Here is a 16432-nt window from a genome sequence, read left to right on the forward strand (position 1 = left end):
ATATCACTCCTTGAGGAATTCCCTAAAGGAGAAGTGAGGGTATAGGAATGGAGACCAGGAGTTAAAGTGAAGCAACTTCATAATCAGCAAATGGAGCAATAATAGTTGGATTGGCTCATTCAGTAGCTATTCCAATATCTTTCCAGGCTAGAAAACTGAAAACTATGTTTTTCAGACTCTCTTGCAGCTAGGGTTTCAGATATATGATTTAGATTATGCCAATCTGCAAATACCAAATTTGGAAGGTGGAAGTAGACAACTACGAGGCAGGAACTGTGCTTCTGCTGTCCCTACAAGTAAGCACAGTTGCAGTGCATTTGTTTTTTTTCTATGACAGAGGTCCTAATGTCACAGCCCCCTTTTCCATGGTTTTGCTTCTGCAGTTTCAGTTACCTGCAGTTCACCATGGTCCAAAAATATTAGATGGAAAATTCTAGAAATATACAATTCATAAGTTTGTGCCGTTCTGAATAGCATGATGAAATCTCGAGATGTCCCACTCTGTCCCACTGGGGACGTGAATCATCCCTGTTGTCCAGTGTATCCTTGCTATAGACACTCCCCACCCGTTAGTCAGTTAGTAGTTGTCTGGATTATCAAATCGACTATCGCAGTATCGCAGCACTTGTGTTCAAGTAACCCTTACTTTACTTTACTTAATCATGGCCCCAAAGGACAAGAGTAGTGATGGCCGGCAATTTGGATATGCCAAAGAAAAGTCCTAAAGTGCTGCCTTTAGGTAAAAAGATGAGTACAGTACAATAAGATATTTTGGGAAGGAGAGACAAACCACATTCACATAACTTTTATTATAGTATATTGTTATAATTATTCTATTTTATTATTTGTTATTGTTGTTAATCTCTTACTGTGCCTAATTTATAAATTAACCTTTATCATAGGTATGTATGTATGTATGTATAAGAAAAAATATGGTATATGTAGGGTTTGGTACTATCCTCAGCTTCAGGCATCCACTGAGGGTCTCGGAACATAAGCCCCTGCAGATAAGGGGGGACTATTGTATACATAGTTGTCAAGAGGCAGGGTACACAGTAAAAGTGATATAAATCTGAAGCTGGGCAGCTGCCACAGTGGCTTCCCAGTAGGCAGGCAGCTTTCTGATTCCATAGTCTTCTGATCCCAGCAGGGACAGTGGTTCCCTTGTCAACCTAGGCCTGTGGTGTGGCTTTGCTTCTTCAGGTCTCCAGTCAATCTGTAACATTGAATACCTTGTAGTAAGTCCCTCGCTGCATAAACTAGGTAAAATGGATTGTTCACTGTAACTGAACCTTGACCAATACAGCAAGCAAGAGATCCTGGAGCCTCTTGTAGCAGCCACCGAGGAGAACCTTAGAAAAATAACTAATGAGAAAGATTTCAGGGAGCAGCCATGCAAAAGTTAGAGAGCAGAAATAGAGCAAGTGGAGAGGGGGATCAGTGCTTGTCCCCTGAAAGGGAGCATCTAACTCTGAGGGATTCTTCAGGGGAAGGGACAGAGTAAAAAGAACAGTTCCAACTGGAAAGTAAACCATGATCCTAGAACCCAAATAAAAAGGGCATCGTTTCTCAAGACCAAAAGCCCCCTCTAGCCAGAACTAGAGTAAGTAGAGGTGACCTTATAAATGGAACTGGGGACATGCAGAGATCTGATGTTGTGTTAATCTGTCCTCAGCAGGATCCCCAGAAATATTGGACTAATATTTACCTATGTCCTAAAAATTGAAGCCTTAAAACTTTCAAGGTAAATAGCTGATTCTGTGTGCCCCCTGGTATCTTGGAGTGAGGGTAAGGGGGAGAAAAGAATACTCTAGAAGAGAAACAAAGGGTCTTGGATCAGGACTATAACTCTTAAGGCAAAAACCCATATTTCTCCTTGGGTAAAACAGACAGGAAACTCCTCACATGGGACTGACATTTTCACCACAAGGCAAGTAACAACCAGTAATGTGGCCAATAAATTATTCGAGACTTCTTATTTAATAATATCACTGCAGACCCACATACGCATTTAATTGTTTTTCCAGTCATAGAGATTTATATTCACTCAGGGAAGTGCTCTACTGTGATGGTTAAATGGTTGTCCTCTGGAGTAACATTACCTGGATTCAATTCCGATAACAAAAGGTAGAATCTTGGGCAAATTACTTAACCCCTCTGTGCTACAATTTCCCCATCTACAAAATAGGGTTAGTGGGAAAATTGGTGAGCTCCCAGTGCTGTGATCGGCAGCCTCCAGCCACAGGGTCACATAAGCACACTCTGAGTGTAAATACCTGTGTTCACACAGTCAGGGTGCAAGCTATGGCCACCCAACAGACTACTACCAGCGAACTACTGCACTCCTTGATGCAAACCAGTGACCTCACCAGCACTCCTTTCTCCAGCCTAAGTCAGCCAACCCCATCCGCTTTCATCCAGGGGTGCCAGACTTGGAAAGTTGGGGATGGAGGGTCCAGAGTTTATTTGCAGTTCTTGATATGCATACAGGGTCTTTATTAGGCTTGCATCCAAAGCAATGTTCCTATATATTAATGTACATTTTAATCTTATTGGTATATCCAGATCAAATTTCCAGAAATCTGTATGTGTAAGATTATTGTGTAACTTAAAAGATTTTTCACTTTCATCTCTTTTAAGCAGTGCCACCACACGTAGATAATAGGACAGGGAGAACCTTTCCTTTCAATACTCATGTTCCCTACAGCACTACAGAAATAATGTATGCAAGACTCAGTTCTTTTACTGTGTTGTGTGGTCTCAGGAAGCCACCTCACTTCTTGGGCCTCACTTCCTTCATCAGCCCTCAGTCTCCTCCCCACGGTTCTGTGACCCGCCTTGGGCTCCACTATCATCTCTCTCCTCCTCAGTACTGGAATCCAAACTCTCCAAGGGCAGGGCATGTCTTCTTTATCTCGGGGGTCCTCCACCATGCCTGTGCTCACCTGGGCATACATCCTCTGTACTCGGTAAAGTTTGGCTTCTTGTGCCTAGAAAGAAAGATGGAAGACAAAGCCAAAGAATGGTACCTTGAGCTGCTGTAGGCTCCTGCCAGGACCTTCAGTCCTTAGGCTTCTCTGTGCCTTTATTTCTTCTGACATCAGGTAGTTCTTGTCACAAATCAAAACACACAGTCATTTTGAAACGTGAATATTAATAAACTAAATAGGTAAACTAAAAGATATACTGAATAAAGGAAGTTGGGCATTATCTTCTCCTAAGATATGTCTTTTGTAAGGGGCCTTGTCAATGCCTTAAAGATTACTCATATCCATGGCAGTGCTATTGAAAGTACTTTTATATACCCAAAAAGAGCATGTTTGTTTGGGGATATCCTTCCCATGGGAGACAGGTGGCACCATTTGTCAAAAGAGGGATTTTTATTATTCCCTTCATTTTATCTCTTATTCTAACCTGTCATCAAGTTTTGTTCTTTTTCCCTTTAAAAATGTATCACCATTTCCCTACCAGGGCAGTTCCCAATCAACGCCTTCACCACCTCACTCCTAGATGACTGCATCTATGTCTCTCCTTCCAAGCCATCACTCCTAGGGAAAGAAATTCAAGAAATGGAATTGAATTCATGTAATTCCCCTGCTCAGAGCCTACAATAAATTCCTGCTGCATACAGCATCGGGGCCAAGCTCTTCTCCCTGCATTCTCTAATCTGGCCCCATCGTGTCGACACCAGCAAAGATACAGAACTTCACCTTCCATATTTATTCAGCTGCTCACTGAAAGAGGAGTTCTCTTTCCTTGCTGTCCTTCCCCACCCCCTCCATCATCTTCCTTTCTGTGCACCCCATTAAAACCTCATAGGTATTTAAAGGCTGCCCCAAACCCCAGCTCCTTGATAAACTTCCCTTAACTCCTCCAGCCCTCACCAATGCTCCCCTGAGTCCCTGCTGCATTTCTGTGCTCCGTAGCACCAACAGTCACTGTGCAGGTGACAGTGGTACATGGAATTCCACTCTACCACCCAACACCAATGAGCAGTTATTGAACAGCTATTCAAGTTCCTGACACATATCACGCAAACTGTTTCCTCCTGCCATCAAATGGGAGAATCGAATTGGATGAGGCCAAAGATTCCTCCCAGATCTAGATTTCCACTCTTTCATCCGTTCTATACTGATCCAATTTCGAAGTTTAAGCTTAAAGTTAACTCAATGTTTTCAGCTGAGGAAACTTTTCCAGTACCAAGCCAGTGTTTTCCAAAGATCCCAGCATTATGATTTCTTGCCACTGAACACACTTGGCCTATTAACGATGAGCCCGTTTCAGACGCAAGCGTTAGGGCGTCTGTGATTGGGTCTGCAGCTTAAACTTCGAGACTGCTCCAAATCCTCCAAGTTAATTTAGAGAGTATCAGATTGCAACCCTATGCCCCCACCCTCATCATTAAAAAAAAATCTTTCAATTTGAAGAGGCAAAGTTTGATCCCTTCCATGGTGGGAGCTGAAAACAATAGGAGCTTTCTGCTCTAGTACAACTTCAAAAAGCTGCCGAGTGACTGCTCTAAGAATACTTGTCTGTAGTGATGAAGAGATGCGCAGGCATCCTCCTGCCATTCAGTGCCCCGTTAGCACAAGGGAAATTCTGCCTCCTGCACTACCAGCACCTTAATGAAGCAACAACCGGTACTTGTATTAATTAGGCAGATGCTGGCAACTGGAAGGATGATACTTTGGCAGAGAAGGGGCGAGATCTGGGAGGTTAAGTAACACTCTGCTGTAAAGAGCCAATGAATTAAGAATTTGTTGAAATGACCTAAATAATATGTAGGGTATATATTTTTTAAAAATCAACTGGAAATGGGTCACTGGTTGGATTGATTCCAGAGGCGTGAGTCCCATTGCTGCAAGAAAATGCCTGAGGCGAGGTACCAGGCTCCAGCGAGAAGCAAGCCCAGAGTTCTCAGCAAACACCTCCCCCTCCCACACCCAATGGATCCCGGAGCATGCAGAGCAGGTGCGCCCATTGTACGAGTGCCTCTGCGGGTTCACCTACCCTCCACTTCTCACTGGTGGCAGGATGACATCGGTCCTCGCTGGCCACCCGCCCTCGAAGAAACGGCAATACAAACGTCCCACATCGGAGAGCTGTTGCGCTGTGTCAGCGGCTTCTAGGAGGCTGGTATTCAACCTCCCCGCCCCACCACGGTTAAAGTTTGCTCCCGATTCGACGCCCCCCCTCCCTCACCCCAACTTCCCCACCACCCGCCGTGCCTCAGCCCTCGGGCTGGAGGACCACAGTGGAGTTCCTGGGTCCTCTGTGCACAAACACACCCACTAACAAAAGAAAGCCCATTAAATTTTCCCTCCTGTGAACTCGAGCCCTAGAGGATACCTCTTTGAACTGACCCCCCCAACCCCACCCCGCGCTCCCCTGCAGCCCCCCCGCGGTCTCCCTCCCTTCCTCCTGGCTGTGCACTTTTGCAGTGCGCTTGGTCTTTGATGTCTCTTTACATTATGGCAGAGCAGCCACACGCTCTTACCCGGCACGGGGCTTTGTGTAACGGAATTGACATTTGGCCTTGATACCTGTATCTCTTGGTGATTGCAACAAATTTCTAAAATAAATATTGTACTTTGATCTTCGGCGTTGCGTTTTTAATGGATGCTGCGAACATTGCTTCATTAAGAGTAAGTTTTTCAGAAGCACCGAATGCAAAGGGAGGGAGGCGAAACAGCAGTTTGTAAGTCTCTCCAAACTTCAGCCCGTGACTGAGAGGGCTGCAATCCTGGCGGGTTTTCACAAATGGATGCTTTTGAGGCCAAGAGCAAGGACTTCCAACACTCAAGAGAAAAAGCCTACGGTGGCTATCCTGCACTGTCCTAAAGATTTTGCATATATTATGTCGTCTTTTAAGCCTACAAGCACTCTACAAGTGAGCACTACTATAACCCCCATTTTACACATTGGGAAACTGAGGCACAGAGAGGTTGAGCAACTAGAAAATGCAAATCTGGGTTCAGGTTTTCAGAGTCCAAGCTCTTAACCACTAAGCCACCACTCTCTTTCGCCCTGCTGGCAACTGGTGGTGGTTTAATTGACCAATGGGGGGCGGGCATTTTGGAGGAAAAGTTCTCTCCTATAACACCATGGAAATGTGAATTGGCCATTCTTGCCTTTTTGTTAAAATAGAGAACAGAATGGGCAAATGAGAATGCCTTCCAGCCCGCTTGGCCCAACCTCCCGGGGACTGGGGGCGGGGGTGTAGGGGAGGGGGGCTGTCGAAGAACTCAAAGGAGTGCAAGAGGAAACACGCTAAGGGACCAGACCTGCTTGGAAAGTGAGGACAGGTGCCGGCGCGGGTGTGCACCACGGGACTCCCTGGCTTCTGACTTGCATCCGGAAAAGGGCTCCTTCAGGTCCCAGGCTTCGCGAGGAGGCGACCCCTGGACGGGGCGTAGAGAAGGGTAGGTCTGCCCGGCCTCAGAGCAAAACACTAAGTACCCTCCCCTTCCCCCGCTCCCAGAGCACCCAGATCTCATCTTCAGGAGCCAGATCGCCTCGCTGAGTGCGGTCACTGCTTGGCGTTCCCAGGTGACACCTTGTTGGGGAGAAGGGGGCGTGCGATGACGGGGCGTGCGAAGTGCTCATAGTATTTGGGCCCATGCGGCCCATTCTCAAGCAAGATGTTTCCATTTCACTGACGGGCCCTGGGCATGGGGAAATGTGGGCCTGATGGCAAAGTGCCCCGACCACTTAGGGAATGCAGAGGGCACAGCCCAGACTCTGAAAGAGAAGCCCACTGGAGTTAGGTCACGCAGTCCCTTTTCGCGTCAGTCCCGGCCGCGGTGCTGTCCCCGGGAGAACAACGCGCAGGAAGGCGGAGCGCGAGACGGCTCCGAGGATCCTTGTACTGCCGACGTCCTCCGAGAGAGGAGACCAGGTCTGCGGGGAGGCCGGACCTAGAGCCGGGTGGCGCAAGCCCAGGTGGCCCGAGAGCCTCGGCTGCGGGCGGGAAGCCTCAGCAGCTGTTCCTGGCCCTCAACCCCCTCCTGTGCAGTGGGTACCCGGCGGCTCCCCGTCTGCCTCTTCCACCTTCCCCTCCCCACGCCCCCAGGGGAGGTGATCCCGGTGTCCGCCCAGCTCCCCGCACTGGACTCGCCTTGCGCCCTGGGCCGGAGGGAGGCAGGTGGTTGACTTCCCTCCTTGACCCGGCATGGCAGGAGACCGAAGGTTTAGGGGAGGAAACCACCCCGGTGAGCTTTTCCCTAACGCGGAGAAAGCACGCACCGCGCCTGAAGAACTTTTCTTTCCAAAAGTGATGGGCACAACACTTTTTATTGACTTTTCTTTCCGATTAGAGGACTGTTTGTCCTGGTACGTACTATTGTAGTTTGTTCCACAATAACAAAAGGCTTCGTCCGCCGCCCCTTACTGTTTTTCGAGAAGTTCCCAGGTAGGTCTGTGCGGCTTGCAAGAACGCGCACTCGCCTGGCGGGGCTCCTGGGGAGAAATTGCTGGCATCGCAGGGTACTTTCGGTGGGGCCTAACAGCGGTCAGCTGCCTGCCCGGCCCTCCACAGCGTCCAGGGCTGTCTGTGGGTTTGCAGAGAGAAGAGAGAGATACCATTTCTTCCCTTGGGTGTATATTCTGGATTGCTCTGGTTGTCTGTCCTGCAACGCTTAGCTTGGCGGGTAAACGCCGCAAGGTTGTTTTTCCCAGGCTCACTATTTGCAAAAGTTATGGCCAGAGAAAACTTCCAGGTCGCCAGCAAGGATGTCACAAGAGAGCTCCAGTCGCTTGTCAGGCGGGTGGCCCTGAAGGATGGGCACCGCCCGCCGCCGTCCTGGGCGGCCGCCCGGCCCCGCCCCAGGTCACAGTCCAGCCGGTGGCTCCACCACCACAAGCAGGGGGGCACGCGGCGGGCGGGGCGAGCTGCGTCCCACGCCCCGCCCCGGGAATTCCCTCCGGTCAGCGGTGTGCGCGAGCCAGTGCGTGTGCTGTCCCGGCGCGGTGTGTGTAAGTACGGGGGAGAGGAGAATTACCCTCATCCCCGTCTCAAAGTCCCGCGCTTAGAAGCCGAAGGCAGATTTCTCTGGAGATAACAAAGGCACTTTGTCACTTTGGGCGCTGCCTCGGTGCAAATCTTTAATTGCAAGGGAGTTGGGGGAAGGGGACTATAGTGTCTCAAGCAACCCTAACGCGGGTCTCCAGGCGGCAAGGCCCCCTTTGATCAGGAAAATCCAATTATTTGTGTATATACATTTCCCACATAGTGATTACTTCATTAATTGTCCCGCCTTTATCTCCTCCCTTCCCATCCCCCCTAATAATCAGTTCTTTTATCCAGACCAACAAACACACCATAGGAGCTTTGTGGATTCAAAGGATTTGCTTTCGCTTCTGAAAGAGCCGCTATTCTTTGATGATTGGGTAGCGGCAAACTTCAAAGCCATAAATCTTCCCTCTGACTGGCTGGCGGCCCAGCAAAGTCCTTATCAAATTCTTGGAGGTGATCCTGAAGCGCTCAGACCGCGAGCAGGGCAAGCGAGCCGGGGACCGCAAGGGGCGCGGGCGGGGAGGGCCCAAACACGCAGAGCGGGCGCCGGCGAGGGACTCTGAGCGCCTGTTCGTCCTCACCTTCGGGTCTCCATGCCTCGGCTGCGCCCTGCTCGGCAGCCAACGACCCTCAATCTGTAGCCATGGCCGCCGTAGCGGTCCTCCGGAACGACTCGCTGCAGGCCTTCCTCCAGGTCAGGGGTGGGCTTGGAAGGGACGAGGGAAAGGTGGGAAGGATCGTGTCTCGATCTTTCCCGGTACTCTGTGCACCCAAGGGCAGCCCCGCTTGGTGGATGCCTCAGGAGTCAGACCTAGGGGTACCCACGCCAACTTCACCCCTAATCTTGGTGTCAAGAATGCGGCCTTTGGGGGAGGGACGCGCGTTACTGGGGCTGTTTCAGAGGTGCCCGTCTGGCTTAGAACACGGCTAGAGCTTACTCTGCTGGGCCCTCCTGCTGATTTCAGCCTTGGGCGGGCGGGGGAGTAGCGCGAGTGCAGCATGGAAACAGAGCTTAAAAGATGAGAGAGAGGGCGGATAGGCAGCCGGGCTGTGGGTGTTTCCAGGCCCTCTCAGACGGCAGAGCCTGGAGTCAACGGTCGCATCCCTCTCCCCTCCCACTCTGTGCCGGCTTCCTCTAAGGCTGGGTGGCGTCTCTTTCAACCAAATACCGTAGTTAAACAGGAAGCGCTCGTGCGCTCCGCGTGCAGGTAGCGCAGGCACCAAAAGTTTCCCGGGACTGGTGGGTGCGTGCGTGGGCTGCGGTGGCGGGGAGGGGCAGCCGGGACGGGGGAGGGGCGGCGGTATAATAGCGGGCGTGGGGGTAGAAGGCCGGTGGGGAGACCGCGCTAGGAGCGCTAACCTTTTGCCTCTTCTCCGCCCTACCCCGCCGCCGCCCATGCAGGACCGCACCCCCAGCGCCTCCCCGGACCTGGGCAAGCACTCGCCTCTGGCGCTGCTTGCCGCCACCTGTAGCCGTATCGGCCAGCCGGGCACGACGGCGCCCCCGGACTTCCTGCAGGTGCCCTACGACCCCGCGCTGGGCTCGCCCTCCAGGCTCTTTCACCCGTGGACCGCAGACATGCCGGCGCACTCACCAGGCGCGTTGCCGCCCCCACACCCCAGCCTGGGGCTGACGCCGCAGAAAACGCACCTGCAGCCGTCCTTTGGGGCGGCGCACGAGCTGCCGCTCACCCCCCCTGCAGACCCCTCGTACCCTTACGAATTCTCACCGGTCAAGATGCTGCCCTCGAGCATGGCAGCGCTGCCGGCCAGCTGCGCGCCTGCCTATGTGCCCTACGCGGCTCAGGCCGCGCTGCCGCCGGGTTACTCCAATTTGCTGCCCCCGCCGCCACCTCCGCCGCCGCCCACGTGCCGCCAGCTGTCCCCCAATCCGGCCCCAGACGACCTCCCATGGTGGAGTATCCCGCAGGCGAGCACCGGTCCGGGGACCTCCGGGGTTCCGGGGGGCAGCCTATCCGGCGCTTGTGCCGGGGGTGCTCACGCTCCCCGCTTCCCTGCCTCAGCTGCCGCTGCTGCCGCCGCCGCCGCTGCCCTACAGCGGGGCCTGGTGTTAGGCCCGTCGGACTTTGCGCAGTACCAGAGCCAGATCGCGGCGCTGCTGCAGACCAAGGCCCCCCTGGCGGCCACGGCCAGGAGGTGCCGCCGCTGCCGCTGCCCCAACTGCCAGGCGGCGGGCGGCGCCCCTGAGGCAGAGCCGGGCAAGAAAAAGCAGCACGTGTGCCACGTGCCGGGCTGCGGCAAGGTGTACGGCAAGACGTCGCACCTGAAGGCGCACCTGCGCTGGCACACGGGCGAGCGGCCCTTCGTGTGCAACTGGCTCTTCTGCGGTAAGAGCTTCACGCGCTCGGATGAGCTGCAGCGGCACCTGCGGACTCACACCGGCGAGAAGCGCTTCTCCTGCCCAGAGTGCGGCAAGCGCTTTATGCGCAGCGACCACCTCGCCAAGCATGTCAAGACGCACCAGAATAAGAAGCTCAAAGTTGCTGAGGCCGGGGTCAAGCGGGAGGACGCGCGGGACCTGTGAGCCCACCCAGGGGAGATGAGGTTTCTGCAGCCTCAGACTCTCTTCCCAGCACCTCTTCGGGGAGATTCCAGAGGCCTATGAGCAGCTGGCTTGGGGGGAAACCCAACACTGGCGTTTGCCCCTATCTGCTGCCCGCCCCCGCCCCAAAGTGATGCCAGGTCCCCAGCTTCCCTGGCATCACCCGCGGGACAGGGACTCTGTGCCCAGAAGGAGCAAGGGAAATAGGGTTGGGAGCTCTGCGTAACACAAGCGCGGTTTCAAGCTCTGAACCATTCTGGCCATCTGGGAGACCTACAGTTTTGGGGGACCACCCTGAGCTGATCTTGTATATAGGAAACGCTGCTGGATTAAAGCGGAAGGACCTTGGGAGAGTTGAAATAGTGCTGGGTGTTTTGCTAGGACAGGGCCGGGCTTTGTACAGGTTATTTAATAGCTTTGTTAAAAAATAATTATAATATTAATAAAAATGTTCCTTTTGTCCTCAGCTCCTTGCAGAGCTACAGCATGACATGTCTCTGTAAAACAATCAGCAGTTGCAGCGAGAAAATAAATACGTTAACTCCGGGGTCACCTCGGGAAGACCCCGCTGAGCCGGTCTCATTTGATCTTTTCTTCTTGCGGGAGGCTTTACAAAGCGGTCAGGTTTCACTGGGAATTTGGAGGTTTCTGAGGCTGCCTGGGTCGGAGGCTTCTTTGGTTTGGAAGGTTCTGGATAACTGTGTTGGTTGCATGGATGGAAGAAGTAGGTAGGGCAGGGTCAGTTTTATGATAAAGAGGATAGCGCAAGATTTTCCGGTCACACCCTAAGTTTCTTATGCAGCCTTAGGATTGACCAGAGACTGTTGGGCTTCTCTTAAAAGTTTGATACTTGCTGCACATACAATACATGCTCTTTTTATCTGGTGAATTCCATGTGGCTTTCCATTTGTTGGTACTCTCAGGACAGAGGTCACAATCGAGCTTGCTGTCTCTCCTGACAGCCGGCTATTTTGGTGTGTCTGGAAACGTCTTAACAACTCTAGGATTTGTTCACAGATGAGATTTTGGAGTTACCAGAAAAACTGGGGGGCCCTGGTTCAGGTTGTTCTCTGCCCAGGAAAGAAGCATCACTCTTGTATTTCAGACTCGTCATAATATACAACTTTGTCTTGTTTTCTTCTTAAGCATTTTGTTTTGGAAATCATAACAGTCTTCTTTAATAATAGCCACTTAGAGATTTCTGACTAGGCCTGGAAGTTGAGTTCCATTTTGTATGTTGGGATTTTACTTTTTTAATCATTGAAATAGACTAAGATTTTCTCAGGGAGGGGCCAGAAATACTCATATCTAGGTTTCTTGCCTGACTCTAAAATTTGAAGTTTTAAAGTTTACAAGTTTTTTTTTTTTTTTTAAGTGTCTCAACTTAGCTGGCTTCTTGATGTTTTCTAACATTTGAGTTTTTAAACCTGAAATTGAAACCTTAATCTTCTGACTTAGAATTAGCAAAGAACAGAAAACTTTCTAAATTTTGTTAATACGTTAAGCTAGCACCATTAATGCCAAATTTCAGTGAAACTGAATAATCTTTTCATAGTAATACAGTGTATATAAATTGATAAGTTTTCACAGTTTACAAACTGCTATCACCTTGCCTTTTGTTTAAAGTCAAAGTAAAGGGTAAATTCTTAAAATCTGTGAGTGTTGTGCTTGACATGTACTGTATTAAGTAAAACACAAAAACATCAACATAATTGAGATTAAAATTACCTTTAGACTCCTAAGAAATAGCATTTGTACTCCATTAACTTGGGACAAGGTAGTAAATGAATATTAGAATCATTGTGGAAATAAGTCTTAGAACCATTTACTCTCATTAGAGATTTTGAAACTGTTTAATGACAAATTTGAATGTGGGTTTTCAGGGTTCTTTACCTGGGAAGAGAAGTTTGGGTTAGCTAAATTTTCAAGTGTGTAGCAGTTTTGCAAGTTATAAGAATAAGAAAGTTGCTAGACAGTAACATTAATATACATCTAAATGTGTAATCTTAATGTAAATCAAGATTATTGAGAATGATTTCTATGAAGAGCTACAGAAACTCTCACATCTGAATCCATGCCCTAGGATCAACTTCAGAGGCAGAAGAGGTGTTTTGGCAGGTGACAGGGAAAGAGGAATCCTTGTTAGAGTGAGAAGACCAAGGACATTCGACTCAGAAAAGTTGAAATGGTTCTTTCATGGGAAATTCATAGGAAATAGAATGCCCTTGGTAGAGAAAGAAAAATAGTAATTTTGAAATGAGTCTACTAGCTATTATTGACAGCTATGAACATTTAGTATCCAAACAGATGAAGTGTTGAAGATAGTTTCCTTATAATTTTAACTTTGCAGTTAAAAGAAAACATACATAAAATGTATTAAATTTAGTATTTAAACAGATGAAGTGTTGAAGATAATTTCCTTATAACTTTGTGGTTAAGAGAAAAACTAGATAAAATATATGGAATTTATCTAAAAATGCAATATATATAATTTTTAAAAGCAAAACATACCATAGTCATTCGATGACAAAATAACTTTCTTGTGTTTTCACTTAATTGAACCTGAAAATGTAAAAAATGGGGTAAAAGAACAGTCCCTAGACTAACTTTGGATAGCTGAGAGACTATTCCTTATTGTACCACTGCAAAACTGTGTTCCCATTACTTTAGAAAAAAAGTTTATCCCATTATCCAGGTGGAAGCCAAGAAGCCACAATGAACCAAGTGTAGGAAAGTATTTCATGTTTATACTGAAAAATAAACTAATAAATGTTCAGAAATACAAGTTTGACAATGCAGACATGTATTAGATTTTATAAGCTGTTAAAATTTGAACTGCTGCTGCATGCTTTGTCTCATAAAACTGCAACCAGAGTATCATTTAGGACTTTCAAAATTATTTTTCAATAAATCAATATGCAAGAAATAATATGCATAAATGATGGATTTAAGGAAATTTAGCAGACAAATTAATGAAATTCAAATTAAAAGAAGTTCAGAAGCAAATTACTATTAAATGTATACTAAAATTTACTTTTTATTTGAAGTTTTGCTGACATCAAAAAAGACAGTTTAATCCACCAACTGTATTCAATGCTTTATTTAAAGACCCCAGCACCCAATTCAATTAAGTTTTAAAAACTAATTGAAGAAAATGTTACCGATGGTCTCATGTCAATAGACATTTTATATTTATTAAAGCAATTGTTTTAACATGCGAATACAGTGTAGTGTCATTTTAGAAAATTCTAAAATTAGTGATATGATTATTTCAAATTTAACTATTGATAAATGAACCATTTTAACCAAGAACTTAGAAACATGGAGAAATTGAGTTATCAGTAATTTAGGTAATTTGGAATTGTATGTTTCTGAATTTATCAACACTCCATAGTGTTCTGCTTTTCTCAAGGGAAAATTGTGCAAATTTACCTTTCAGGGACCACTAATTTGCATTAGGTTCGGTAATGAATGAAAGTACACTGTTAAAGAAAATATCACTGTATGAGTCACCACTGTGTTAGTCTTTTCTAGTTTCGGTCAGAGTTTAAATCTTATAACTATATTGTGTATATTGCTACAAATTTTTTTGCGGTGAGTCAATCAAACAATACATACCAATTAAAAAAATCTTGAAGAGCATGCTTTTTGCAGAAATGTATTTGAAACACTATTTGTAGAAAAGGCAGTTTTTTGCTACAATTTGCACCACTATTCTAATATTGTGGGTTTTTAAGTAATCAGCACCTTCAGTGTTTCTCATTTTGATTCTGCTGTGAGTTTCACAGAATGTTACCATAGAGGTGGCTATGACTTCCAATTCTTGTAAACACCTAGTCAATTGTTTACGGCTCTAAAGTTGCAAACCACTTTTTTTTGCTTGCATTAGCTCATCATTAAATACTGACCAATTGAGGTAAAATGACAATATCTCACTGGGAAATGGTCTGTTGTGGAATCAGATTCAACACTCAAGCTTCGTTTTATAGTAAATGTAATTATGGTTTACTAACATCCCAAATTGAACACCAATCAAAACAAGTCATATTAATGTTCTATTACATATCATTACCTTCCTCTGGTTTACATGATGGGGGGGGGGACTTCAAAAATGTATGAGACCGAGGGCAGCTTTGAAATGAGTATATGTGCCAACATAGTTTCATAAATTAGGAGAAAAAATCTAGATAGATGTATGTTGGTAATGAGATACATATTTAATTACCAAAAGGACATGTTTCATTATTGGGTCACTAGAATGGTAAACTGATTAAAGTAGTATTCAATATATGTGAACAGTACATTTTTCTCTGGTACTGTTCAAACTCAACACATTTTTGCATAAATATTGTGTCAGTTGCTCCTCCCTTGATTGTATTTAAAGAATCTGCAGTGTTTCAAATTAATTTATGGAGATTGTAAAATAACTGACATAATGTTCCGTACTATAGCAAATATGTGATATCATTCAACAAAAACGTAATGAAACAGCTATGGACCATCACAACTTTTTTTGATAGTTTCACAATTTTTTTTACTATTACAGCTCACTACCAATTGAAGATTTGAATGTGATGATTGATATACTCTACATTTTCATGCTGACATTTTGATGACTTCCCTTTCAAATATTTATATAGGTTTCCTTCCATGTCTCTAGTAATTATGATGAAGTATAATCCCCAGTGGGGTATTTGACACAATTCATAATTCAGTCCATGCATGTGAACTGCAGTAGTTTCTTCCCAATACATAATAAACTATATTAACTTATATATTTTGGTTGTCTACCTAATATCAAAATTCAATTTAGGAGAGATAATCCAGTTTCTAATTTGATATATGGAAAATGTGCAGCTTTCATTTTTCAAAAAGTTTTTTCAGCATTGTGGAGATTCAATCCGCCTATTATAAAATGAAAGTTTGTTTTACAGCAAAACTATTCATCTAATTGTTTTTCATTACCTGTCAAACTTATGACATCAAAAATATACTAAAATTTTCTAAGGCAGTTTCAAGATGTCACCTGATTTTTAAATATAAAGTTAAATTGTTCAGTCATATGGATGCTTTCTAATGATTTTGTGTTTAGCATAATCTAAAACATAGATGGAAAACATCTGGCCCTCAGCTTAGTTTCATCCAATTCACAAGGCAAGTATCAAAGCTAAATCTTCATTTATGCTTATGGTTGGGAAAATGTGTCCTAATTTGAAAAGTATTTGGTGGCAATTTCCTAAAACTCTATGTAAGGTAGCATGAAAGCTTGTTTCTTTTCTGTCTTTGTGAGTTTTATTCTTATATTCTACATACTGTTTTCTTGTTCCACTGTCTCTTGTGGATGTCACATGTCCTTTGCATACCCATGTTCATCTCTATGATGGATATTTTCTTATGTCTTTTCTTGGTGTGTTTATGCCCATTATTTGATTTTGCTCCCTATTATGCAAAATATGATAGAGGATTACAGTTTGAGATAATCCCAGGTTGGATGGATTTTAGTTAATAAAAAGCATACAAAACAAAGTAGATTACCTAAGTCTGTAAGCACAGTCCTTTATTGAACTGAAGTTTTCATGAAGGGGAAGTGAACTAAGAGCTATGAGCATTTAGCTATTTATATTCCTCCTTGAGGTTATTATAGTGGATGAAGATTTATTTTTCTCTCAAAGCCTTTCTTCTCCTCTGTTTGATCCTTGATGAGGTCCATGTTATCTCTCCATGGCACTGCAGACAACTGCCAAGAAGTCATTGTAACAAATTTTGTACTGAGCCTGGGTTTGGAGTAGGAAGTTGCTACCGTGTTTCCCCAAAAATAAAACCTAGCCAAACAATCAGCTCTAATGCGTCTTTTG

General features: G+C 46.1%; 1 protein-coding gene and 1 long non-coding RNA gene across 5 annotated transcripts; one reads left to right on the forward strand and one right to left on the reverse strand.

The window, feature by feature from the left end:
* Nucleotides 1-559: 559 nt before the first annotated feature.
* LOC148754871 (uncharacterized) lies at nucleotides 560-5129 on the reverse strand. Its single transcript, XR_016019661.1, has 3 exons — nucleotides 5011-5129; nucleotides 2946-2990; nucleotides 560-1216 (listed from the first exon to the last, which is right to left on the reverse strand). It is a non-coding gene; the product is annotated as an uncharacterized LOC148754871 (long non-coding RNA).
* A 1114-nt stretch (nucleotides 5130-6243) lies between these two features.
* Nucleotides 6244-16108, forward strand: SP5 (Sp5 transcription factor). Of its 4 annotated transcripts, none has more exons than XM_074337840.2 (2): nucleotides 6244-6422; nucleotides 9417-16108. In XM_074337840.2, the coding sequence occupies exon 2, from the start codon at nucleotides 9594-9596 to the stop codon at nucleotides 10557-10559; it is 966 nt and encodes a 321-aa protein (XP_074193941.1). In that variant the 5' UTR covers nucleotides 6244-6422; nucleotides 9417-9593; the 3' UTR covers nucleotides 10560-16108. The 4 variants fall into 4 exon arrangements, with proteins under 4 accessions (XP_074193941.1, XP_088650119.1, XP_074193933.1 ...); XM_088793993.1 differs by lacking the exon at nucleotides 6244-6422 and adding an exon at nucleotides 8067-9258; XM_074337832.2 differs by lacking the exon at nucleotides 6244-6422 and adding an exon at nucleotides 8067-9222.
* Nucleotides 16109-16432: the final 324 nt, after the last annotated feature.

Source organism: Rhinolophus sinicus, chromosome 17 (genome assembly GCF_057876585.1).
Source record: "Rhinolophus sinicus isolate RSI-liver-muscle chromosome 17, RSI-T2T, whole genome shotgun sequence".
Taxonomy (NCBI): domain Eukaryota; kingdom Metazoa; phylum Chordata; class Mammalia; order Chiroptera; family Rhinolophidae; genus Rhinolophus; species Rhinolophus sinicus.